This window comes from Leuciscus leuciscus (assembly GCF_965113295.1).
Source record: "Leuciscus leuciscus genome assembly, chromosome: 20".
Taxonomy (NCBI): Eukaryota; Metazoa; Chordata; class Actinopteri; order Cypriniformes; family Leuciscidae; genus Leuciscus; species Leuciscus leuciscus.
The window spans coordinates 11,142,348-11,169,887 of NC_138744.1; the positions used below are offsets into that span (position 1 = coordinate 11,142,348).

General features: G+C 40.3%; 1 protein-coding gene across 1 annotated transcript; it reads left to right on the forward strand.

The window, feature by feature from the left end:
- Positions 1–259: 259 nt before the first annotated feature.
- On the forward strand, positions 260–27,297 carry dop1a (DOP1 leucine zipper like protein A). The gene is made up of 37 exons (XM_082149874.1): positions 260–606; positions 1,718–1,910; positions 1,988–2,169; positions 2,259–2,429; positions 3,824–4,013; positions 4,144–4,242; positions 4,471–4,570; positions 5,566–5,675; positions 7,931–8,045; positions 8,138–8,258; positions 8,364–8,483; positions 8,576–8,687; positions 9,639–9,872; positions 13,380–13,926; positions 14,284–14,555; positions 14,638–14,790; positions 14,895–14,995; positions 15,116–15,381; positions 15,490–17,587; positions 17,917–18,028; positions 18,274–18,456; positions 18,565–18,690; positions 18,769–18,903; positions 19,021–19,076; positions 19,170–19,274; positions 20,207–20,273; positions 20,560–20,704; positions 20,831–20,910; positions 21,165–21,274; positions 21,432–21,581; positions 21,686–21,747; positions 21,857–22,009; positions 24,701–24,837; positions 25,031–25,086; positions 25,218–25,382; positions 26,188–26,317; positions 26,713–27,297. The coding sequence occupies exons 2-37, from the start codon at positions 1,773–1,775 to the stop codon at positions 27,013–27,015; spliced, it is 7,404 nt and encodes a 2,467-aa protein (XP_082006000.1). The 5' UTR covers positions 260–606; positions 1,718–1,772; the 3' UTR covers positions 27,016–27,297.
- The last annotated feature ends 243 nt before the right edge of the window (positions 27,298–27,540 follow it).

Sequence of the window (27,540 nt, forward strand, 5' to 3'; positions counted from 1 at the left end):
CTATTCCGTTTATAGTCCACAATATGGTTATTTAGTTCAGTTTTGTTTATTCGAAATTCACTTTTGCGGTATCAATGTGTATAATTTATACTGGATAATAAAACGTGAAACGCTGTTCCAGAAATGTTATTGTTAATGTTAAATGTTAATATTATTTTACTTATTTTTTTAAATCGCCCGTGTGAAACTTATTTCCGGGACTTGCCTACAAAGTGACGCCATCATGGGAACTTTTATTATGAAAGGGTGACGTATTTTTTTTGTTTAACAAGGAACTGCTCCCGCATGCGCAGAACAAATATTTTTTACCTGTCAACGTCTTTATCAAAAATGGTTTCATCCGCAGAGTGTCAACGCTATCTGCATTGATGTCAACAATAACGCAGCTGTATAACAGATGGCTTTACTGAGAGCAGATATGTGATCTGGCCAGAGGAGTCCGGGAAAGCGTTTATGCTGTCAGTACACCCACCGACGTCGCACCTGACCGCACATCGCTCACAACCTATTCATCCATCTATCCATTTATACATTCGCCTGCCTACAAGACTAACAAGCCCCCTCACAGCTCAGACCTTTTTTAAAAATCGTCGTCGACTGACAACGGTAAGCAGCAGCTCATTAGAGAAAATCCTGTGATAATAGCGAGCGCACAGTAGCTTAGCAGTTAGCGTGTGTTCATGACATTTGATCGTGTTTGGATGGCTGTTCTCAGTATGTGGAGGAGGTATCGTACCAAGTGGAGAGATTTAGAGAGATGTTTACCTATGAACCACAGATTCATCATTGTCACACTGGCTAACCGCTTTTGAGGACCTCAGAGGGGCCTTCTCATCACATCAATGGTCCCTTGTTCCCCATCAGCACATTATGGGAAATCACAAGCCTGCCAAATGGAGTGATGCTATGTTTTTTTCTAAATTTAATTTATTCCATTTGAAACCAGAGTCAGATTTAGAAGGGCTTAATATGCATACTTGTTTTGGTTGGTGTGATCTTGTTTTGGTTTCGGATAGAGAGTAAAAACTGGGCTGTTGTAATGCATCTTAAAGGGACAGTTCCATCCAAAATGGAAATCATCATTTACACACCCTCATGTTTTCTGTACGGCTTTCTTTCCTCTGTGGAACACAGAATGAGAATTTAAGCAGAATGGCAGCCTCAGGCACCATTTATTTACATTGTGTAGAAAATGACTGAGGTTGCCATTCCCTTTGGAACAAAATGAGGGTGAGTAAGTGATGTTTTTTGGGGTGAACTGTCGCCCCAATGAAACGTTTTAAATTTTATTGCAGGTTGTTTGCAAGAATTTAATGCTTTCAATAGCATAACTGCTGTTAACGGCAGATTAGAATGGAGTAAAATGTAGAAGTATTTATTTTTCCCCAGTCAGTGCTTTTATTGTTGTTATTCTTTGCCCTCTATAGCTTAAAGTGTCTCACCTGCAACTGAGTCACATTGTTACTAATTCAACCGCCTCCCACAGCTTCTCCACCAGTGACAGTGAGCTCTTCTGACCACTAAAGTGCTGCTGTGTTTGGTTGAGTGTTAAATACCACTTGGTTAAGCTTAATGTTTAGTATACTGGAATCTGGGTGTGGAGCTCTTTTTTTCCGTCATCAAGCATGTGATCTACACTAACATTCCTCATTGAGTACACTCCTTATGATTGAGTTTAACCTTTGTGCATTTTCCCCTCTGTTCCTTTAAACTGAAGGTGTGATGTTTGTACGTGACCTCGGAATCGGCTTTTAGTCCCATCGTGTAGGACGATGAATGCAGAGGAGTTGGAACTCCTTGGTGACTCGAAGTACAGGAACTATGTGGCAGCGGTAGATAAGGCCCTAAAAAACTTTGAGTACTCCAGCGAATGGGCCGATCTGATCTCAGCACTCGGAAAGCTCAACAAGGTCCTTTTCTACATCCTCTTGATCACATTTAGTAGCAGTTCCAAACCTGATCTAATTTTTCTGTATTTGTTGGACAGGTTTTGCAAAACAATGGCAAGTATCAGGTTGTACCCAAGAAATTGACCATTGGAAAGCGCCTGGCCCAATGCCTCCACCCGGCGCTGCCCAGCGGGGTACACCGCAAGGCCCTGGAGACCTACGAAATCATCTTCAAGATCATTGGACCAAAGCGCCTGGCCAAGGATCTTTTCCTCTATAGGTAGAGATATTGCAAGATTGATTTTTTTTCTGCTACAGTGACTTTTAGTGCCTAATATGTGCTTTTATTACCCTTTTCCTCCTCCTCAGTTCTGGACTGTTCCCTTTACTATCCAATGCTGCTATGTCTGTGAAGCCAGTATTACTTGGGTTATATGAGACCTACTACCTGCCCTTGGGGAAGACTCTTAAACCAGGCCTGCAGGGACTCCTGACCGGTGTAATGCCTGGTCTGGAGGAGGGATCTGAGTATTATGACAGGTAAAATAAAAGTTTTTAAATCTAGAATGTACTTGTTTCATGTTTATTAAAAATGTATACTACTGTTTATATTACTACTACTATTATTATATTAGTACAGTAACAGTAATATTGCGAAATATTATTGCAATTTAAAATTTAAATGTAATTTATTCCTGGGAATTTCTTATTATTTTCTTATTTCTTATTATTTTCAATGTTGAAAACATTTTTGCTGCTTAATATTTATTTATAAATATACGGTGACCAAGAGGGAAACGTGTTAACTTCACTTAATTTTGTCGTAGCCACGACTTAATATGTGGAGGGTACGACATCCGTTTCTCGTGGCTACGAGTTTTATAACGTGGGAACCGAATCTTCACACGCGACACAGGCTCCTCCTTTTACCCCGGTCATAATTTACTTTATTATTTGTTAATTTAAGTTTCTCATCATTTGTTTTTGTTTATTGCCTTAAACAGGACTTTATTCGTGACCCGAGTATTTCATTCAAGCCAGCAAATTTCCGACGAAAAAGCCCATTCAACTTAAGAATGCGCTTCAGGTGTCTTTCACTTATAACGTACCCATGTCTTAATGCCAGAGACCGCACTATATCTTTATATGACATTCCTAATTCAAATGAAAATGTTATTTCATCAGTCATCTCCATACAGTATTGACCGGTGTGGTTCCCTCAACATAACTCGAGGCCATATGAAGTATGAATATTGTTCCCTCAACAAAATGATCTCGTGGCCCCGATTTATTATCACGTTTCCATGACTTAATATGACGTTCCCACAAATTAATATCTCGTGGCAACAACATGTTATTACGTTCCCACGAGTTTATATGTTGTGGCCACGACAAAACTAAGTGAACCGAATATGTCCCCTCCTGGTCACCGTATAAATAATATTGTGGAAACGGATTTTTTGAAAGGATTCTTTCTTCATTTAAAAATGGCCTTTATTTTAAAAGTGTTTTTTTTTTTTAACAATGTAAATGTCTTTACTGTCACTTTTGATAAATTTAATGCATCCTTGCTAAGAAAAAATTGTTTCTTTAAAAAAATCTTACTGACAAACTTTTGAACAGCAGTGTATATTATATGTTCTTAAAAAAAGAATAAATTAATTAATTAACACTAAAAACTAAAATCAGTTATTTCAAATGCATATGCATGGACATTCATTTAGAAATTTACAGTGTTATTAAATTATTAGCGTTTTAAAAAGATTAAGCGTTAGATGAAGGTGATCTTAATGTATAAATAGAGCTAATGAGCATGCACAATTAAATATCCAATATCAACTAAGATATTTATATGTATGTGTGTGTATTTGTGTGTGTGTGTGTGTGTACATGTATCTACAATATCAACTAATACCAATAAATAAAACCAATAGGACCAATACCCTGCTAGAAAAGGTGGCAGCAGCTGTGGAGCAGCCGGCCTTCTACAGTGCCCTGTGGGGCAGCATCCTAACCAGCCCCTCTGTGCGTTTGCCTGGAGTGTCCTTCGTCCTACTGCACCTTAACCGAAAACTATCAATGGAGGACCAGCTGTACATCATTGGCAGTGACATCGAACTGATGGTACACTGATCAATAGTGGCAAAATGCAAGCAAAACAGCCTTTAAAAATGAACGAATCACAATATAGAAATTGTGTTATTGGATACCACAGGGAACATTTATTTATATCATGATTTCATGTTTTCTTTAGGTGGAAGCAGTCAGCACATCTGTGCAGGATTCCAGTGTGTTAGTGCAGAGGAGCACCCTAGATCTTATCCTGTTCTGCTTTCCCTTCCACATGAGTCAGGTAACAAAACTGACAAAAAACGTTTTTATTTTACCCCAATGATAGGAATCTTTCATATATTTCTCTCCGTAAGACCTTACTGTGTTGCATCTCAGGTGGCAGAATCACCTGTCCACCTTTAACACATATGTGTAGATTTGATTATTCTCTAGTCACAAAAATAGAAAAGTTAGTGTAAAGTTTTTTACATAAATTAAGCACTAAGATGAAGTATACTGTTCATTTCAGGCTACACGTCCAGACATGATCAGGATTCTGTCTGCAGCACTTCATGTTGTTCTACGAAGAGACATGTCCCTGAACCGTAGACTTTATGCTTGGCTGCTGGGTGAGATATCCACACCTCACACACAAACTACGCTGTCCACTGTCCACCCTTTTTAGTTTTGTTCCCATTTTCAAAGATATGGCATTTCTTAGAAATCTTTTGTTACATTGTAAATGTCTTTTAATGTCATGTTTCATCTATTTAATGCATCCTTGCTGAATAAAAGTATTAATTTCAGTAACACCTTATTTTTACAGTGTCATTGTTACATATGTTACATGTAGTTATCATAGTAATAACTATTAATTATGCATAATTACATGCAACTAACCCTAAACCAAGCTAAACCAAATCCTAACTCTAAAGTAAGTACATGTAGTTACTGAATATTACTCAGTACTTAAATGTATAAATACAGTGTAACAAAGACACCTAAAAATAAAGTGTAACCTTCATTTCTTAAATAAAATATTGCTGACCCCAAACTTTTAAAAGGTAGTGTACATTAGCACTAAAAGCAAATTAGCTGATTTGCAAAGATTTGCTTACTAAAGACAAAATAAAAAAACGATCATAACTAACTAGTTGCTGTGAATGTTGTACTTAATTTTACAATTTCATGAAAACAGAATAAATTTGCTCAAGTTTTGTAGTGGTAAAGCATTTTAGATTTAAGCTATATGAAACGGACCAAAGGTTAGAAACAATTGTTTTAACGTTCCGATTCCCCTCTGATTTCTCATGTTTTCATAAGAACCATATCACACATTATCAGTTTAGACAGATTGGTAATATGATTCTTAAATGGCCTGCGTGTTTAAGTGTTTTGGTTGACCTGATTTTGTCTCTTACTTGCTGTCCATATGCTGTGGATGAACATTGTGGTAAGTTTGTATGTCATGAACACAGTGACAACTATAAGTACCCTCTTATCATATTTTCATGAACACTTCCTCATTTATTTCCTTCGATCTCTGCAAGTCATTAAAATTGTTTTGGAAAACTTAATATCTATGAACTCAATGTTCTAATTGTGTGCTTGATGGTGTTTTCAGGCTTTGATAACAATGGCGTGCAAGCAGGCCCTCGTAGCACCCGACTCAGTAATCCAGAAGAACACGTCACACAGTACTTCAACACTTATTCCAAGGAGATGCTCATTCAGGTAAGGTCAAACGTTCAAAGCAGTCCAAACAGTGAGAACTTCACATATGTTTTTGAATGCAGCATCCAAATTTTGTTTTATGTCAAAAGATGGATTGATGCGAGTCATTATGTTGTTTTGGACTTTGAGCATCAATGGGACATCAGAAATCTCTGCTGTTCACAGTTTTCTAAACAAACATTTCCAGACAGAGAAATCAAAAGCAACATATAAACTTCAAGAGATCTCTTTCTTTTTTTGAGTTTGAGTTTGCTTTTGTTGTAGGATAAAACCGTTTTTGTTATGTCTGCAGTGGCGCACAGGTGCATGCACACATTTAGTCAATAAGCCACTCTGTCTTCACTTTTCTCCATGTGGTCTGTATGCATGGTTTAGCTTGCAATGAGACACTGGTCCCAATGCATGCACAGACAGAGCCTTTCAGGGCCATGCTTTTAAAATATCCCGGTACCCCTGGGGGTTGAGTTTGGGACTGCAGCAGGGGGAGTTTTGTTTTTGGCAATTTCCTCTCTGTTTTATTGGAAGGGGAATTGTTTGATTGCGTGCCATCTGGTTTGGGCCACTTGTTGGATCTCGCTTGTTTGGGAAGTAGGTTATTGCAGGGACCGTCTGTTCCTCTGTCTGTGCAGCCATGCGTTAGACCAAGTGTGAAATCCCTAAAGAGCGGACATACACACTTGCAAAGGCCTACACAGTATAATGGGGAGAGAATTTTCCTTCTCGAGGGTAATGCTGAGGAAAGATCCATCTTAAGTACTTTAGTTACATTTAGAAGACCTTTTCCATCATCTAACGCTCACTTAGAGTTAATCTTTAAAGTTAGCATGAAATGAAAATTCACCCTATTTTTTCTATTATGTAAATGCATGTTATAGATCTCATTGTAAATTTTGTTATCATTATCTTACTGATATTTTTATTTTATTTTTTTTCATAGCTCATAATGTTATTCAGAATGTCTTAACTTGATCCTCCGGGTAAAAACTTCTCTTTGGTGATTGTATGCTGGACTTCTCCAATCATTTAGATGCTTAAAGGGATAATTCACACAAAAATTTAAATTAGCCCATGATTTACTCTCCCTCAAGTCATCCTAGGTGTATATGACATTCTTCTTTCAGACGATTACAATCAGAGTTATATTAAAAAATGTCCTGGCTCTTCCATGCTTTATAATGGCAGTGAATGGCTGTTTCTGTTTTGAAGTCCATAAAAGTGCATCTATCCATCATAAAAGTGCTCCACACGGTTCCTGGGGGTTAATAAAGTCCTTCTGAAGCAAAGCGATGCGTTTGTGTAAGAAGAATATTCATATTTAACACATTAGAAAGTAAAATCTATCTTCCGGCCAAACGGCCATACGCAGTCTACTTGTGCCCAAAGCGCAACATGTGATGTCGGAAGTAGCGTAGTGCGTCATGGCGTTAGCGTAAATATCAGCAGTATGTCGCTTTACTTGCATAAGTTGCGCTTAGACTTAAATGGAATCCGTATGTTCGTTTGGCCAGAAGCTAGTTATTTTACTTTATAAAGTTTTAAATATGGAAATTTTTCTTACACAAACGCATCGCTTCGCTTCAGAAGGCCTTTATTAACCCCCCGGAGCCGTATGGAGCACTTTTATGAGGGATAGATGCACTTTTATGGACTTCAAAACAGAAACAGCAATTCAATTCAATTTATAAAGCTTGGAAGAGCCAGGATATTTTTTTATATAACTCCGATTGTATGTATAAAGAAGAATGTCACACCTAGGATGACTTGAGGGTGAGTAAATCATGGGCTAATTTTCATTTTTGGGTGAACTATCCCTTTAAACCCATCCCCCCTCCGCCGCCCCTACAAGCTCACATTCATGCCCACATCTCAAAATCCAATCTACAAAGAGAAATGAACCCCACAATTTTTTTTTTCTTCAATAATCTTTTATACTCTGATGTATGTCCATTATATGGAAAAAAGGATCTGTCGCTACTTTCGAACTCTAATAATTCAATCAATAACACTGTTAAATGTAATCTTTAGCAAAGTTCAAAATGAATATACTGTATGTTTTTCATATTGAACATTATATACATTTATAATGTTACGATACATTTACCTGTAATTTTTTAAACAATTGGTTTAAGTATTTTATTTTTAATTTATACAAAATAGTATGTGTGATATCAGCCATTTAACTTCAGCCATTTATCGTTACTGATCAGAATTGCATTTGTCTGTGCATCCCTAAATGTCTCTGTGTGTGTTTGTAGGCCATGGTGGGGATCTTGCAGGGGAAGGCTAGAGGAGGGGAGGAGGAGAGCATCCTGATGCACGACTTAAAGCCGTTTCGCATTCTCATCAGCCTTCTCGACAAGCCTGAGCTGGGTACAGCCATTACTACATGATGTCTGTGGTATGCTTAGACTCACACAAAGTGTTTGGAATTGCCTTGATACTTTTTTATCCACATTATTTAGGCCCAGCAATCTTAGAGGATGTTCTGATTGAAGTGTTTCGCACCCTGCACACCCAGTGCCGTGCTGAGTTGGACCTTCAGAACCAAAACCCCTTCAGCAAAGACCAAACTCAACTTAGCAGGTCCGCACTTCTTTTCTCTCACTAATGGTTTTTACAATTATGCAGTTCTTACAAATATTTTAAATGACAGTATTTTCAACTTGTTCTTTTGTGTTGCTTTTTCAGCAAACTCAGAGAAAACAAGAAAACAGCAGAGCTCATTAAAACCGCCAACCTCTTGTTTAACTCATTTGAGCCCTACTACATGTGGGACTATATTGCACACTGGTTTGAGGAGTGCTGCAGGTGTGTGTAGGATAATGGGTGGAAAATATTTTTTCCATTGGTCCATTCCAATTTTTGGTCCATTCTTGCTTGACCTCATTCTCTTTTTATAGGTGGACTCAGAGCAGTCATACCACTGGACAGACTATGAGCTCTGTGACATCAACACGCTCATTGGTTGAGTTCTGTGAGCTGGTGGACTTCTTGTTGGATATTGTATCTTTGGTTGGTAAACTTTACACTTGGATATGATAATTTATCTATTGAAATGTTCAGATCCCTGGTGAATTTTTGCCAGCTAGAAATTAAAATTGTAGTTGGTCTAATAATCTCCATTGATGTTTCTACCTCTTTAGTTATACGCAACTAAACTACTTCAACGTTTTATTGACACTTGGTTTGTCTTAGCCTCATAGTTTAGACATTTTCTACATGTATCCAAATTTTTATGTGTGTGTTGATGTCCATGTGAAAGATTCAGAGATCATCTTGGCCTTCCAATCAGGGTTTCTGAAGTGTTTTCTGGCCTCTGCACTGCTCGCTTCTGTCTGTCTGAAAATCTCTGCTCTCTTTTTTTTCCTCGAAGCCTACTAGAAGCATGAGGGTTATCTGCCAGGTACAGTACTGCTCTTACTTGCCTCTTCACCTTACCTTCACTTCACTCTAATTTTTTGGCTACCTTTCCAGAAACATCCATTAATGGTCTGTAATCTCCAGGTTTTCCATTTCCTCCTCCTTGCTCGCTTTGAAAAAATAAATGCCTCTTCAGCTTCACACCACTCACACCCTCTGATCTTGAATGCCGTGAAACAGACAAGCGGAGTAATAAAAAAAATGAAAATGCCTATTTGCTGTATTAAATTATATTTAATGTTATATTATATCTAACATTATATAATTATTTAAAAGAAACACTCATCATGTTTATCTATGGATGTTGCGGAAGGTAGAACCATAAACTTGCATGAGCTCACCAATTAAAATTCTTAAGCTTGTTACTCACTTTTACACCACACATAAAGCCTAAATTGTTCTTATATGTTTTTCAGTTTTGTTAACCATCACTCTTAATGTATATTACTGACTGTGATGCAGGAATGGACCTCCAGCTATCTTAATATTGACAAGGAATTGAGCCTCCCTCATGTATCTCTCTCTGTCTCTTTTTCTCTCTAGGAGACATACATTGAGATCCAGACAGAGCATCTACCTCAGTTGCTGCTGCGGATGGTTTCTGCTTTTACCACACACCTGCAGGCTTTGGGCCTCAGAGAGCTCACCCACTGTCTGCGCCTCTGCTCGAAGATCCTCAGCAAAGTCCAGCCCCCTCTGGTGTCGCCCCTTGCACTGCCCTCTGGTCCGTCCTCTGCCACAACTACCCCTTCCTCTAGAGACAAAGATGAGAAAATGGTGAGAGCAGACCATCAAATGATTCAAACATGTTCTGTGAATAAATACTCAAAAAGACTTTATATGTAGGTCACATTTTTAACAGAACATTTTAAGCTTAAGGTAAAGCATAATATATGCAGGGTCTACACAGCCATGGGAAACTGGGAACAAACAAGCTTAGGAAAGACATTGAATAAAATGTTTTTTTTTTTTTGTTATGCTCAGCTCTGAAATATTTCATCAGTTAGAAATTGCAATTTTTTTTAGTGCTACTTTTTAATTTTCAGGGTTCCTATGATGGAAAACCTAGAAATATATACAGTGCTATGCATAAGTTTAGACACCCATGCTAAAGTTGACTAAAAAGAGGAATAAAAAATCATCTTTTGGAAATTGAACTTAATGCCTTAATTAAAAAAATTAGGAAAAATCCAACCTTTAAGGACACCAATTTTCTTTGTGAATGAATAATGTATCGTAAATAAATAAATGTTCTCCCTTAAAATACAGGGTGCATAAGTCTGGACACCCCTATGTTAAATTACCATAGAGGCAGGCAGATTTTTATTTTTAAAGGCCAGTTACTTATTGGATCCAGGATACTATGCATCCTGATAAAGTTCCCTTGGCCTTTGGAATTAAAATAGCCCCACATCATCACATAGCCTTCACCATACCTAGAGATTGGCATGGTTTTATTTCAGTTAGCCTAATAGCTGGTTTGATTTGCAATCTCTAGGTATGCTGAAGGCTATGTCATTAAGGCATTAAGTTCAATTTCCAAAAGATGATTTTTTTATTCCTCTTTTTAGTCAACTTTAGCATGGGTGTCTAAACTTATGCATAGCACTGTATATAAGAATTAAAATATTTCCAGGTCTGGAAAATTCAGGAAAACACCATCTTAAAATGTCATGAAAAACAAGTAGAGAACAAATTGCCATTAAAATCAAACGACTGGAAATTCAAAGATGTATGTTGCCTGCAGGTAACAGGTAGACCTCCTTTATTAGGGGCCAAGCATCGAAAGTACCTATTGTAATCGTTGGCCTTCTTCTTCTTCTTCTTATTATTCCGTTTCCGCTGAGGAAGTCTATGGCAGCCCAGTCTTGTTAGATTTGTTGCATTATGCTGAGTCAAACGATACCAAACTTTCCTATATCAACCATTTCGGGCGTCAGCCATTTTGAATTTTGTCGTAAAATGCTATATTTTAAGTACGCATTGGTGTATTGTTACAAATCTAGGTATGTGTCTTCGGCACCATGCCCTGACAGTACTCAAAAAGTTTTGTGGCCGTGCCAGCTTGTGGTCAAAAGTTATAATGAAATTTCCAAAAATGCGAATAACTTTTGATCAAATTATCCTATTATGATGATCTTAATAGATTCCTTGGGTCATGCCGACAACATAGATACCAATTCTGCCGTAGTCTTTGCCAAACTTCCTCTCCGCCATTTTGATTTTCTTTAAAAACCAATTTTTTCAAACTCATAGACCGTTTGCCTGATTTTCACCAAATTCAAGGCAGATCATCTTCAGACTGTGCCGAAAAAAAGTAATGGATTTGGTGTCGACTCTTGAGGCTGTATCTCTGCAATGCTTTGGCATATTGACACCAAACGTTGCATGTGTCATTGTCACCTCACTCTGAACACACGTTTTGGTCACAGCACCACCTATTGGTCGAAAGTGATAAACCATTAAATCAATCATACTAATGGCTGTATTTATCCTTTTTTTCAGCCATTTTGTCTAAAATAATCTTAAAATGTATTTAATTGCTCTTTGTTGCAGTTGGTCTGATGCTCCCAGCCATGTTGGTATGATGTATTGTGCTTGGCCCCGATAATTGCTACCTTCAGCTATATTTTATGTAATTTCTGTAAGCTTCTAGTAAACATTTGATTAGTAATGAATATTCAAAGTTTTTTTTTTTCTTCTTTATATGTAAATGTCAATTATATAGGCTGCCCTTGGTAACTGATGAAATAAATCAAATGAAAGTAAGATGATCTAATTTGAATTTTAATGGGTTTTAGAAGCTTTGATTCAAGCCCAACTAAGGAAACACATTGGCATCAGTGCACAGAGACTGACCTCCAGTCTGAAACACAAAATCTGTTACTCTCATCTCTGTCCTGTGCTTCATGTACAATTTTTTTTTTTTGGCATTCCACATAGGGAATATGTAGTGTAGATTAAAAAGTATCTTAACTGTTCACAGTTCAGCTGTGAAATGTACTCTCTTTCTTCTCTGACTTTGTACAGCACTTTATTTAACTGCCAATATCAACAGTACTCTGTCAACTTAGAATGTCTTTTAATTGTTTTGAAGTCTTTGGAAGCAGTCCCTACAGCATTAGTCTGTTAAAGTCAAGCCAACATGGCCTGATTGCCATACAAGCACTGGCCTGGAAACAACCATTCTTCTGCCTGATGGTGTGTGTCTCCCACTGTACATGCCTTCACTGACTCCCTGCTCTGGGTTCAGTAGACAGGATGGTCCTCCGTCATTGACCCCTGACATAAGTTTGTTAGGGTGTGTGTGTGTGTGTACGCCCCCATGACCTGTTTGCTACCTTACTGGGACTATGTGTCTCTACCGTAAGTCAAGCTTCATCAAAATTGTGCCAGACTCCCTGGATGGTGCCAGCATGCAGGGAGGGTAAGCAAGGGAATAGGGATGAGACGTTCATGCACAGCTGAGTTCCTCTCTCTAGTGGGAGCCAAGTCTAGCCTCTGAGGCCCAAGAGTCTGTCATTTTCACTCAGGTGAAAATGGACTTCAACCTCTCAAGCTCTCGCCTTTCCCTCCTTCGGGGCTCATGCAGCGCTCTGCTTGCCACCTGAGTCTGGCTCTGCGCTGCTACATGGGTCTATTATAGAAGCCACTGAGTTGTGGATGTCTTGTATGTTTGAATGTGTTTGGCTGCAGTTCCAGTGCTTTAAAGGGGATAAATTAAAAAAAAATACTTTTTGAATAGTAATTGTTTTACCATTCAAACAGTGAAGGACAACACGTTGTCAGCATGCTAACTATAAGCACCACCTCTAAAAATACATTTACATTTATTTATTTATTTATTTATTTATATAGTACTTTTTACAATACAGATTGTTTCAAAGCAGCTTTACCGAGATAACAGGAAAATAATGCAACAAAGTTTGTTTTCAGAAGAGAATTGCGTCACAGTCCAGCTTAAGTAAGTTCAGTGATGTTTCATTTTGTTGTAAAAAAGTTATTAATTTAGTTTAATACCGCGAAGAAAACCGCGATGTCATCGTCCAGCTCAGTTCAGTTCTCATATAATGGTGTCAATGCAAGCAGATCAATATTATTGTTGAATATTAAATTAAATGTTAAATTTAATGTCCCCAACTAAGCAAGCCAAAAGCCAATGGCAACAAAGGTGAAAGAAGGCGAAAAAGGCGACAGTGGCAAGGAAACAAAACAGTAAAAAAAACAATGTTTTATATGCCATCCTGGAGAGAAATAATCTTTTTCATTCCCAATCTTGCTCAGACCCTACCAGTCACCCTTGAAGCCCCTGGCAGCACTGATGTATTTGAGGATGGCGAGAATGCTTCCAGCAGCCGATTGTCAGAGAGTGGATTTACTGACTTCATCCAGTACCAGGCTGAACGTGGGGAGCAACCTAATACGATGCAACAGTCTGAGGATGATGCCTCCATCCCTGAAGATGTACCTGTCCAACCCAAAACTAAACCCAAATCTGGGCTTAATAGTTCATCCCACAGCAAGCCCCAGGACAAGCCAGTGATGCAGTGCTGCCTTGAACATTTCCAGCAGTTCCTTTCTTGCCTAGTGAGGCTTTACATTACCCCAGGTGGTCAGGCAGAAGCAGGAAAGAGCTGCAATGCAGAGATGGACACTCTAACAGTGGTGGCTGATAAAAGATTGACAAGTGGTTTTGAGGAGTCTTCTGTGCATATGGAGTGTCTGGCTGCATTCACTGCTGCCTGCCAGCTCTTCTTGGAGTGCTCCAGTTTTCCAGTCTACATTGCTGAGGGCAACCTAAAGTCCTCGCCTACTAGAGAGGAGCAGGCAGGTAAAAATGACCTTCTACTGCCATTTCTTAACTTAATGTACCAGAGGTCAGAGGTCAGCCTGTTAGTCATCTTCCTGTAAGTTGTGACTTTATCACAAATCCTGCTGGACATTTTTATCCTTGACTGCCTCTGCTGCCTTTAATCATAACTAAGAAATAAGTATTAGTATTGCTTTAATAAACAACCCTTACATACCTGATAACACAATCTGTGTTTTTTTTCACATGCAGTATGAATTAATTTAATACAAAGGGATTTGGGGCCAGTTAATTAGGGTAATTTATATAAATACGTAGTTATTTTCACACTTGAAATCCTTCTATGTCACATATTTGTGTTGTGCCAATTCTTGACAGGTGAGAGTGTTCAGCCAGCGGTGTGGCTTCAGACCCTGATGGATGCATGCTGTACAGCTGCTGATTTCAGTATTCAAGCAGTAGCTATCTCACTTGTCATGGACCTTGTTGGACTCACACAGTCTGTAGCTATGGTGACAGCTGAGCGTGTGGCAAGTCCAGACTCGGGCCAGCCAATGAGTCCGAGCCAGGGGCGTGTTGCAGTGGTGATACGACCACCACTCACACCGGGTATCTTGAAGTACATTGCGGAGAAAACAGGTTTCTTCAAGGTTTGCATTATTTCTTCACTTGTTTTAATTCTCTTGAAGTCTCTTCTTCTATCTTGATCACCTTCTCATTTCTCTTCCGTAGAGTGTAGCCCTTATCTTATGGGATCAGTTGGGAGAGGAGACCCCCCAGCACCACAAGCGCAGTGTTGAACTCTTTTACCAGCTTCATAATTTGGCTCCCTCCCCCAGCATTTGTGAAGATGTCATAAGCCAGCAACTCATGCATCGAGACAGGGTCAGTCATACATGCATGCACAGACACCCCACAAACAAGTGGCATAGAATTGCACAATTATACATGCACAGACATTTTTTCACATATTACCAATTTTATTTTAGAGAATACGCCTGGAGGCTCATGTAAAATTCTCAGTTCTTTGGCACCTAACCAGAGATTTGAATATCACCAAGTCCTCCCCTTTCAATCGGACCTTTGACAGGTAACAGCACTTCTATGGGAGATGAAGTCTAATTATACAAAAACAAATATGACTTGGAGAATCATCTCAAGACACTGTCATTAATTGTTAAATCGCCTCTCCATTCTCTTCCTCTTGTAGGTCTCTGTTTATCATGTTAGACAGCCTCAGTTATTGGGACGGCTCTGCAAGTGCTGTTGGCAGGGCCTGGTTGAACCAGGTTTTGCAGAGACATGACATAGCTCGTGTTCTTGAACCTCTACTGCTTTTGCTGCTGCACCCTAAAACTCACCGTGTATCCATACAGCGGGTTCAAGCACAGCGTCACTGGACCCCGGTCTTTCCTAACCCAACGGAACAAGAGTCCTCTGAGCCAATTTACATGAGGGATATGGGCTATACTGAAAGTAAGAGGGTTCATCTAGTAATCTAAATAGATTTATATCATCTGCTTTTTTTCTTTTTTAACCAAAATAAATATTTGTTTTCTAATGTGATTTTTGTCTCTGCTGCAGGTTATGGCCAGATATCAGGGAATGGCCAAGCGTGTGGCAGATGCCTCCCATTGGATGATATGGAACCCTTTAGCCTGACAGTCAACCCTTTGAGTGACAGTCTTTCTCTCTTGAGCCTTAGTAGCGAGAACCTGCAGCTGTGTGGCGAATATCAACCTCCTGATCAGCAGGGGGAGCACCAGAGCTCAGATTCAAGTGGCTCTCAGTCCTCCACTATAGACAATGGCAGCTTTGATGAACTGGAGGGAGGTGGTAGCACTGTTAATTTATCTGATCCTGTGCTTTGTCAATCTGTTTCGTCAGAGGAGGAGTCCTTGCACAAGGCAGTTTCTGCTGTGCTTTTTGAGCTAGTAGACAGAGTGGTGCAAATGGTGGAGAAAGAGTCCTCTGAGACACCATCATCTCCTGATGCCTGGATTCAGACAGACTCTGACAGTTCTAACTCATCCACCGATACCTCTAATGGGCCATGCATCACCCTTGCTCCCTTTTCCAACACCCAACCCAGAACGCTCCCAGAATTTGTTGCAGGGGGAACCTTGGAGTTCCTGGCTGTGGCCTCAATTGATGCTTTAGGGGAAGAGGAGCATCGGGAAGGCATTGCTCGGCATAGCTCCTCCCCTTCCATCATTACACTGCCAGACAGCGGTGGCAGTGCTGCCACAGAGCAGAGTCTCCAGGTAGATGACCAGCACCGCAAGCGCAGCCACAGCAGCACACAACTCAGCCTAAAGGGCAAGATTATGGAGCGTTTGGTGGACAAATCCCCAGGGGCCAAGCCTAAAATCAAGAAGGTCAAGAGGAAAGATGATGATAGACGCAAAACCAACCAGGCTGAGAAGAGCCGCCCACCCAGCATCTTCTTTGGTGACAGTCTTGACTTGGAAAACTGGTATAGCTGTGGGGAAGGGGAAGTGTCTGAGATTGAAAGTGAGACAGGTTCACCCAGTGGTGGGGCTGCTAGTGGGGTGGGAGGATCTCGCACTTCTGGGTCACCTCGTTTTAACATCCATCCCCTATACCAGCATGTGCTGCTCTATCTTCAGCTCTATGATTCCTCTCGGACTCTGCATGCGCTCTCTGCCGTTGCCGCCATGCTACGTGCTTCACCAGCAGGATTTGTGAGCGCTATCTCCACCACCAGCATAAACAACACATACACCCCACAGCTCTCTCTTCTGCAGAACTTGCTAGCACGTCATCGTGTCTCTGTCATGGGCAAGGATTTCTACTGCCCCATCCCGCAGGACTCGCACTCTCACTCGTTCCGTAGTGCTATGTTCCTGGAGATCATAATCTCCCTTTGCCTCTATTTTCTGCGCAGCTATTACTCAGCCCATGTGGCCGCCACCTCACAGGACCTGGCAGGCAACCATGCCATGCAGCTGACAAGCGTGGAGGTGTTGACGTTGCTCTTCAGCGAGCTTTCTAAGGTCACTGGGGGCTCAGCCAAGGGCTTTGCAAGCTTTATTTGTGACGTTTTGTCCAAATGCAAGGTGCAGAAAGTAGTGCTACACTGTTTGCTTTCCACCATATTTAGTGTACAGAAGTGGCATGAACACCGTGCCCGTGGCACCAATGTGGCTGCAGTTGAGGAGGGGCTTTCAGAGGACAGCGTCATCAATCTGTCAGAGGACCAGTTGGACAACTGCAGCGCGATACAGTCACAACTTTTGCGTCTGCTTCAGAGCCTGGTGGTGTTGGAGCACCGTGTGATGATCCCAGTGGATGAGGGTGGAGAGGGAGGTCCGGGGTCAACTGGGTCTAGTGGCATACCTAATGGTCCCGGGGCTGGTTTTGAGCTGATTGGGGGCGAGGTAGAGCATGTCAACCCACAACAACCTATGACTTCCTTGCAATATCTGCATGGGCAACCCATTACAGCTCAGGGCATGTTTCTTTGTGCTGTGATCCGAGCCCTGCATCAGCATCATGCATGCAAGATGCACCCACAGTGGATTGGCCTTATCACAGCCACTTTGCCATACATGAGAAAAGTGCTTCGGCGAGTAGTTGCATCTGTTACTCTTCAGCTGTGCAAAAACCTTGACAACCTTATCCAGCAATACCGCTACGAGACGGGCCTCACGGACACAAGGTACTGGACCAATTCAGTTATATAGCAGAGAAACAGTGCCATACAGCAAAGCACAGTAGTTTACGGAGCTGTTTGTATTGAAATTGTAAAAATTTACACACACCGCAACCACAAAGTGATTATTTGACTATAGGTCATGTGATAAGTATATTAATTTATATCCACAAGAGGGCACTGTTCACCATCAATTCTTCAGTTATCGCTCTAAAAATATCATGTTCTTTTAAATAGCACTTTAGGAAATATAAATTAAAATAAATACCATAAACATTTGAAGCAGTGCTTTGTTTATGAGGGGAAAGCCAATGTTTCTGTGTGTATATTTCTAGGCCCCAGTGGATGGCATTGTGTATCCCTCCTGACCTGATTCTAACTGTACTAGAAGGAATGACAGCCATAATCCATTATTGTCTGCTAGACCCAACATCACAATATCACCAGGTGAGGGAGCTAGTGTTTCATGCTTGTTATCTTTCAAATGCTTAAGATAATGGATACATTAAAAAAGTGAATAAATGGTGAGAACAATTTAATAATAATTACTTATTAATTATTATTCATCTATAATTTATGTATATATAATATTAATTTAATAGGTGTCAGTTTTTTTCCAATTTTAATCACTGCTTGGGTGTGAGCTTTGAATTCGTTTTTTTTTTTTATGCTAATGTGCATGTAATCCTCAGCTTCAGGTTAATGTAGATCAGAAGCACCTTGCAGAGGCACGTGCAGGCATTCTCTCCATCTTGCACACCATCATGTCCTCCGTAACCCTGCTGTGGGGTGTCCTTTATCTGGCTGATAGTTCTGACAAGCCAGCTGCAGCCTCTGCCTGCTCCACCTCCAACATCAACCTAGGATCCACAAAGGTACCGTGAGGAGAGTGGACTTGTGTCTTAAGACATGTAGTGACTGTGCTTTGGTCCTGAGAGTAGTCCAGGCGCTAGGTTAACAAACTTTTTACTGCTTGTTCACAGAATCTCAGGCAGCAAATTCTAGAGCTGCTGGGCCCAATCTCAATGAATCATGGAGCTCACTTCATGGCTGCTATTGCTTATGTGTGGAATGAAAGGAAGCAAGTTAAAACTCCATCCAGGAACAAGGTATGAACAACACCAGAAGTAAACTATTAGGTTTGAACCCAGGGACTACAAAAATAAATGCATTGGTCTGTATTTTAGGTAATTCCCACAGCTAGTGAGGAACAACTTCTCCTTGTGGAACTTGTTCGTTCAGTAAGTGCCATGCGAACTGAGACTGTGATACAGACAGTGAAGGAAGTCCTCAAGCAGCCCCCAGCCATCGCCAAAGAGAAGGTATAGTTACGAATATACCCTGACAACTCCCATAATTCTTCTCCAGTCACTGTCAATTACTGCTGTTGGAGTTGCAGGCAGATTTAAGACTCCCCTTTGCCTTTCTTAATTTTACAGAAGAATCTTTCCCTGGAGGTCTGCATGCTTCAGTTTTTCTATGCCTATGTGCAGAGGTAAGTGAACTGAGCAACTATAGTAATATCAGCATATGCCACAGGTATTCTTTAAAGTACTCTGTCTCACTGCCCTTGTCTCGTCTCTATTAGTATTCCAGTGTCTAGTCTGGTTGATAGCTGGCCATCACTCTTGGCATTGCTGAAGGACTCTGTGCAGCTCAGTCTGCCTGCTCCAGGACAGTTCCTCATACTAGGGTAAGTTATTTTTCCCAATCCTAGGACAGCCATACTTTCATTTCAAAAGTACATTCATTTAGAGGTTTCACTTATAAGATAAATGGTGGCAAATGTAATGGAATGAATGTGTCCAATTACAAAGTGAACCTTGTCATAAATGAAAAGTTTGTTTTTGTTTAAAAAATAGGCAATACTTTTGAAAGACTTCATTAGCTATCAAGCATATTTCATTGGAATGTCCTGGATTAAATTATATTAGGCAATGTTTTACTGAGAAAGTTTATTAATAGACTTTAAAAAAAAAGATTTCTCCTGGGATAAAGAGCTTATATAATTTCTGTATTTTTCTATATTGTTTTGAGAAAGTATTGTTTTGATTATTTACATTTCTACATGAAATTAGTGTTTGCTGTTGATTTGATAAATAATAAATAAGTAAATTGACTTATAGGAATACATTGGAGTTGTCAAAAAGTACCGACTTCGGTACCAAGTCGGTTCTGAAATTTTTAAATAGTGATGCTTTGAACGATGTTGAGCGGAATCGTAAACACCTCTGATTGGCCATTGTGTTCACGCGCTCATCGGATATGTCTGTGATTGGCTACAATGAGCAACGCACGGGAGCGTTTGAGAGCACACGGAAGTGTTTGAAAAAACAGGAGCGGGAGAACGTTTGAAAGCACAAGCAGCCGTTTATCAGAGGACCGGTCAGCCAATAGACGCCTGCTTTCAAACGCTCCCGTGTGTATCTGTGTAAGCGCTCGGTGAAGAGCGTCATTGATTTATATTTACAACATGTTTTTGAAGCGCTGATCATTGTAGCCAATCACAGACATATTTGATGAGCACGTGAGCACAATGGGCAAACAGAGGTGTTTACGATTCCGACTTTTTGACAGCTCTAGATTACATTAAGAATCAGGAATTCATTTTTATGTTTTCTTTAGAGTATTGAATGAGTTCATCCTAAAGAATCCCACCCTGGAAAGCAAGAAGGACCAGCGAGAGCTACAGGTGACCTTTCCCTCATTCCAACACTCTCCACTGTTACATCCAAGTATCATATTTATTTTGACATGGTTACTTTGTGTTACTGTTTTTTGGACATTGTACCATGGTAATACCATGTATTTCACTACCACTTGCTAATATCACAGTATATAAATATGGCAATTCTATAATACTGTGGTAAACATTGAAACAGATGGTAATGCCATGGTACTTTAGTCAGTGTCAGCTGTTTCTCTTACATGTCTCATTTTAAATGTTTACATTAAATCATAAAACCATGATTTTCCAGGATGTGACCCATAAGATCGTAGAGGCTATTGGAACGATTGCAGGCTCATCCTTAGAACAGACCACATGGTTGAGGAGAAACCTGGAGGTCAAACCTTCCCCTCAAATCATGGTGGAGGGGGCCAGTCTGGAGACAGATGTAGAAGGTCAGAGACTATGTGTGTCTGTGTTTATGTAAGGTATAGCCCATGTACATCGACCGCTGTTTACATGCACAGCTCCATGACCATGAGGGTATGGCGAGTCTTTCACTAACAGTATGTATGTTTCAGATCTAATGCTCACAGTGATGGAGGCCTCCAGTTTCACTCCATCTGTGTACAGTGTTCACGCCCTCACTTTGCTGGCTGAGGTAAACACAGAATGTCACATGCACACTCTTTTCCTTCTTTAAATATACAACGAGCCCAGATCTACCACAACCGGTGCAGCAGATATCCTTTGTAAATTAGAATTTTGCATTGGTATCCAAGAACATTCACAGGTCACCAGAGGTCGTGCTCTGCCCTGCCCTACTTGTCTCCTATATGTTTGCTTTTTTTTTGCATTGTTGTGTTGATTGGCTTTCTGTGAATTGAATTATTGTGCTCATGGGTGTCTTTGCAGGTACTGGCTCATCTATTAGATATGGTCTTCTACAGTGATGAGAAGGAGAGAGTGATTCCTCTGCTGGTCAACCTCATGCATTATGTTGTGCCCTACCTGCGCAACCATAGGTATTTAGTCTTCAAAATCCAACACTGTTGACACAAGATGAGGAATTGACAAAATTATCGGACACAAAGTTGTTGAAGCTGCTTCAGTCTCTTGGATTGTGTAATTGAAAGTTATTATAGAGATCAAGATTTTGTTGCTCTATCATTTTTTTGCCAGTGCTCACAATGCCCCCAGTTATCGTGCATGTATCCAGCTGTTGAGCAGCCTCAGTGGATATCAGTACACCCGGAGAGCCTGGAAGAAAGAAGCTTTCGACCTGTTTATGGACCATACGTTTTTCCAGATGGACTCCTCTTGCGTCAGCCAGTGAGTCCTGTACAGCACAACATGTCCTTTCTCCTTGTCACAGTGGTTTTACTGCCACTTACAGAGCAATGTGACCTCTAATTGACCACATCTCTCTCTTTCAGCTGGAGAGCAATCATAGACCACCTGATGACTCATGACAAAACCACATTCAGAGACCTGATGAGTGAGTCTTCCAGCTGCGGCAATCTTATTGCTCTATCATTATCATCGAGTTGGTTTTTTGTTTGTGAGTGTTGTAGAGAGGAACTTGCTAACATTTTGTATATGTGCAGCACGAGTTGCTGTGGCTCAGAGCAGCTCTTTGAGTCTTTTCACCAATCGAGATGCAGAGCTTGAGCAGAGAGCTATGCTACTCAAACGACTGGCCTTCACCATCTACAGCAGTGAGGTGGACCAATACCAGAAGTACTTGCCAGACATTCAAGGTACACGCAGACACTAACAGACATGCTACATAAGAGCACCTAAACAAAAATCCATTGATTTCAAAATCAGGGGTGTACAATCCTAGAGGGCCAATGTCCTGAATTTAGTTCCAGCCTGACCCAAAACACTTGCCTGTAAGTTTCTAGGGTTGCGATCCACTTTGCTTTTAGACACACACTTGCAAACTTACCTGAGCTCTTCTTCATCTCCAATTTGAAGTGAGTTCGAGTTCCTCAAGTGAATGAGGAAAGCTTATATGGACAGACCCTCGATCCCCTCGACAGACCCTTGACTGAGGGAGCGAGGCGACTTCTATGCAAACTTCAGGCAGCACACATGCACCACAATGCAACACGATTGTAACGCCACAGTATATCGCACTTAATAGGTTTAATCTATTAACTTCCTATTAACTCTTAACTTATAAGGTTATTGTATTGATATTTTATTAGTTTGGGTAATTTTATAGATTTTCTCCAACAGCCCAAGCATACCTATAGGCATATAGACTTGTGCATCAAACAAAGTAATCAGGAAAAATAAATAAACAATATAATGGAAATAATAAATCAGTTCCATTTAAGATTTCAAAGTGATCAAGGGCTTGGGACTTTCCAATTCAATCCATTCCAAGGGTACTGCCAGTAGTGGACAATTGTAAGAATCGCCAATAGTCCAACGTAAGCACTGATGTACATCTGAGAGGGATGGACATCAATGAGACGGAGGGAAGTCAGTGAGGGAAGGGCATAAAAAAGTTAAGTGAAGCGCAGCCTAGGAGTCTACCGCACATAATAAGCTCTAAATCAGGGGTCGGCAACCCATGCCAACTTTCCAACAGCACTCTGCACGTGAGCAATAGCAAGAGAGGTATATGTATTTCACATAAATACCCCTCACACCTGCACACCAGTGAACATTTTTTAGGTAATCGTTCCTCATTGTCACACAACCTGTTTAACGTTAGAAGCTATAAATACTATTTAGGGTGAGTCACACTGCACGATTGAGTAGATGACAGCTCACAGTTTGTTCTGCTGTATTTGTTACTCTTAGGCCCTGTCCCATTTCTCCCCCCTTAAAACTTCCACTTGGTTTTGAGTGCCCTCGAAAGTAAAGTCCCCTCAACGAGGGAAGTGGAGTTTAAGATCTTTCCCTATGAAATGGGACACCACTACTATGTGAATACATGCACATAACTATCCCAGTTATGATCAGGATATAAATATCCATAATAATATGCTAGAAATCTAGTAGGCCTATAGTAATCAAATGTAAAATAACACAGCATAGTTTATTATAGATAGATTAATGCTTATTAAAGCTAAAGTTATTAATTCAAGAGCTGGGATTAATTTTCTCTTTGCCTTTAGTTGTTTTATTCACATTAAAGGTGTAATCATTAGCAGGTTTATTAGACGCTGCCACTTTAAGACCGAATGCAGATCTAACAATACATTTTCTCCCAACTATTCCACAACTACATTTACATTTACATTTATTCATTTAGCTGACGCTTTTATACAAAGCGACTTACAATTGCTATATATGTCAGAGGTCGCACGCCTCTGGAGCAACTAGGGGTTAAGTGTCTTGCTCAGGGACACATTGGTGTCTCACAGTGGATTCGAACCCGGGTCTCTCACACCAAAGGCATGTGTCTTATCCATTGCGCCACTACCACCCCCAACTAACTCCCATTTAAGACATAAACTGTGTTCAAGTGAATCTCCAAACCGGTCATTTAGCCATATTTTTGTCTGTATTTGATCGTTTAGAGCACATGAAACCCAAAGTATAGTTTGCTTGTCTCGTTGCAGTCCGTTTCCGAACGCGCGCGCGCCGCCATGGGAACAGGGTCAACGTCTCTTGCGCGGATCATTGTGCTTATAATAGCTCTTTTTACAATCAAACACCTCCCGCAATTTAGAATCAGCAGACACTGCATTTAACAACAATCACTGATTGTGCTCAGTGCTGTTTGGGTTTAACATTAGGGAGAAGTGACAGCGCGCTGTAAAGAAAAAAGATGAAGCACTAGACGAACGCGGCTAGTTTTTAATCGTTTTACCTCACATCTTCTTTTTATAATCCTTGGAAGCCAAAATCGAAAATAAAATTAGATGAACTACCCAGATCAGATGTATATTTGATGGGCAGACTCTCTCGAAGCACTCAGCAGATATCATGAACATCGTCAGATAGATAGCTTCGTGAAATATTTTCTAACATTAGTGTTCAAAACTTAACAGTCCATTGGATGTGCATCAAACTAACATATTCCAACATATTTAGAAATTTTAACATGCTTATTTGCAAAAATATACTTAAAATTCAATTGTTCCTTTCCAGCGGTATCCGCCATCTTGTTAAAAAAATGTACCGGCTTGCTGAGTCCGCAAGGTATTCTGGGTAATTTCATCTTCCACTTCGTTTTAAGCCTGCATCGGACCGCACTATGTTTTGAGGGTTGATTTTAAGGGGAGAATAGCACTCCCCCTTGCTCTTTAGAGTATTGGGACACCCTACCCCTACACGAGAACGGTCAAAAACAAGGGTTAGGGCAGAAATCTAGGGTAAGGGGAGGTATTGGGACAGGCCCTTATATTTCAGAGTAAAAGCTACCGCTGTCAATGAGATTTTCAACTCTGTATACACAGTCCTTAACATTTCACACAATGTCGTTTCAGAGCGTCTTGTGGAGAGCCTACGACTCCCTCAAGTGCCCATCCTCCATGCTCAGGTCTTCCTCTTCTTCAGAGTGCTGCTACTGCGCATGTCCCCACAGCACCTGACCTCACTCTGGCCCACTATGATCACTGAGTTGGTGAGGATATGACATATTACAAATAATCACAAGCAACATCTCAAATATCAGTCTGTAAGCTCTTGGCCTTGATGGTGAAATAACAGAAGTTCCCAGGGAGAATCTGGACAGGAATAGTTATTTGGTAGAGCTTTTTTGTCTCATTCTGTTAGAATCAGCCGTGTTCATTAGGCTTGTTTGTTTCTTCCCACAGGTTCAGGTGTTCTTACTCATGGAACAAGAACTCACTGCAGATGAGGACATCACCAGGTATCCATTTATCAAATCTGTTTTATCTTTTAGCTTTTGTTCAAGAAATAAAATCAGGCTCAATTTAAGACCTCATATAGGTGATTTATACATTTTGAATACTGATGAATGTGGTCTTTGGGTTTCCTCAGGACCTCAGGCCCCTCGGTTGCAGGGCTCGAGACAACATACTCAGGGGGCAATGGCTTCTCTACCTCCTACAACAGCCAGCGCTGGCTCAACCTCTACCTGTCTGCCTGCAAGCTGTTGGACCTGGCCCTCGCTCTGCCCTCTGAGAGTCTGCCTCAGTTCCAGATGTGGGTGTTTGGGTGTTCCAAATGTTTGAAATGTATTTTAGTACAAGGAAGGAACTCGTTTGAATAAGCTACTAATATTTCTTGGGCTTTCAAGGGCTTTTCACACTGCACTTATTCCCAGGTTATCGTTGTTCTAAATACTGCTTTTAACCCTGGATATAGGAACATTTCACACTTGTAATTTAAAAGTGAGGTTAGCACCGCTTCTTACCTAAAGTTGTGAAACCTCACAAACCGCTCTTGCAATAACACTGCATTGCAGTGCCAAACTTGTTGTGTGAAATTATGTGGTGTTAGAATGTTATGGCTAGATGCTTAGCAACATAGACCCAATTGCTTGCCTCATATTCACACGGTTTGGACAGTCACAGAAACACTGTGTTTGAGAAATGGTGATGGAAAATACATTAATGGGAGTGAAGAAAAGGCTGTTTCATTTAATTCTCACCGTTATAGTTCAAAAAGTCTAAACAGGTCGCATGCTACTTTTGTCGATTCAATGACACTGACATGGCAAATATGCAAATAAGGACATTAACACAGGGTTTAGGAATGTACAGTGCAGTTTATGATTAACTGTTAACTCTAAAGCATGAGCAGTGTGAAACGTGATAACCCAGGATTCTGTTTACCCAGGGTTTAGAATGACCCATGGTTAACTATTTCAAGTGTGCAAAGCCCTTCTGTTCCGAGCTGTGAAAACTATTCATCCTTTTACGTTATATCAGTCTTCTTCATTGATACAATTCATTACAAATATTGAGCATATTTAATTTGAAGGAAATAATAATACACTGTGCCACAGGTATCGCTGGGCATTTGTCCCTGAAGCCTCGGATGACTCTGGTCTGGAGGTCCGCAGACAGGGGACCCATCAGAGAGAGTTCAAGCCCTATGTTGTCAGACTGGCCAAGCTGCTGAGAAAAAGGGCCAAGGTAATACGACCACAAAACAGTCGCCACAATATGCAATTAACCCTTAATAAATAAGATTACATTTTGGGTCTTAATCTTAAAAAAGATTAAAAAGTTTAAACTTTTTTTTAGATTAAAGATCTAAATATTCACAACAAACACCCTTTCAACATGAATCCAAGAAAGGAGACCTACACATTCCCTGCCTCTCCCCACAGCCTCTTAAATGTCGCCCCTTTTAGGATTAATCAATGGAAATCTGTTCTTTCCAATTGTTGCTTTGTTATTTTAATAGAGGTTCATTCCACGTGATTAGCATAGGACCTATAACATTTATAGACTATTCAGTAGATTTGCTAATGCTCCTAACCCTAGGATGTTCATTACCCTCATGGGAATGTCTCCATTAACTCTAGAAAAATCCAGAGGAAGACTGCTCCACACGCACTCTGTCCTGGGAGCCCGGACAGCTCCTGCTCACCCTTTATGTGATCCGCAGCATGGAGCAGCTCCTCCCTTTCTTCAACCTTCTCAGCCAGGTGTTCAGCAGTAAAGGCAACAGCCGCTCAGGACCATATCACAGCCCTACTCCCAGAGACGGCCCATTCCCTAGCAAGGATGGGAAGTTGGAGAGCCAGAAAGTCTTCTGGAGCCGGGCCAGACAGAACATTGAGGAAATGGTTGAGAAGGACTTCCTTGAGGGACTCATCAAAACGTGACCTGACATGGACAAAAAGTGAAGCTACTGAGCAAAAACACTAACACCTCACCTTTTAAAAAAATGGAAGAGAACAAAAAAAAGAAGTTTGTACATTTTTTTGCTTTTCTAATTAATGTATTTTTCCCCAAAAGCTATACTATTTAATTTAAATTCTTTTAATGTAAATATAGCCAGCTGTGATGATTTCTTTTAATTTTGTTGAGCCCATAGGATAGTATGATGATACTGTGCCATTCCATATTGTGGTGACTTACCTAATAAAAGAGACATATCATGTGAATTTAAAACATTTTTGAATTTCCTTATCCACAGAAAGGCTTTTAACAGACCTCATGTCCATAACTAACTAATCAAACTTGCACTAATATTTATTTCCTTTTGGATTAGATTTCAATTGTCAACAAAAACCTTTCGTGTAAAAATGCATATATGCGGATAGTTAAAAGTAATGTTGCTTTAAAAATGATAAAAGCCATAATGGGAAAACATTAAATTAAGAGAGAGGGGAAATAAAACAGACATG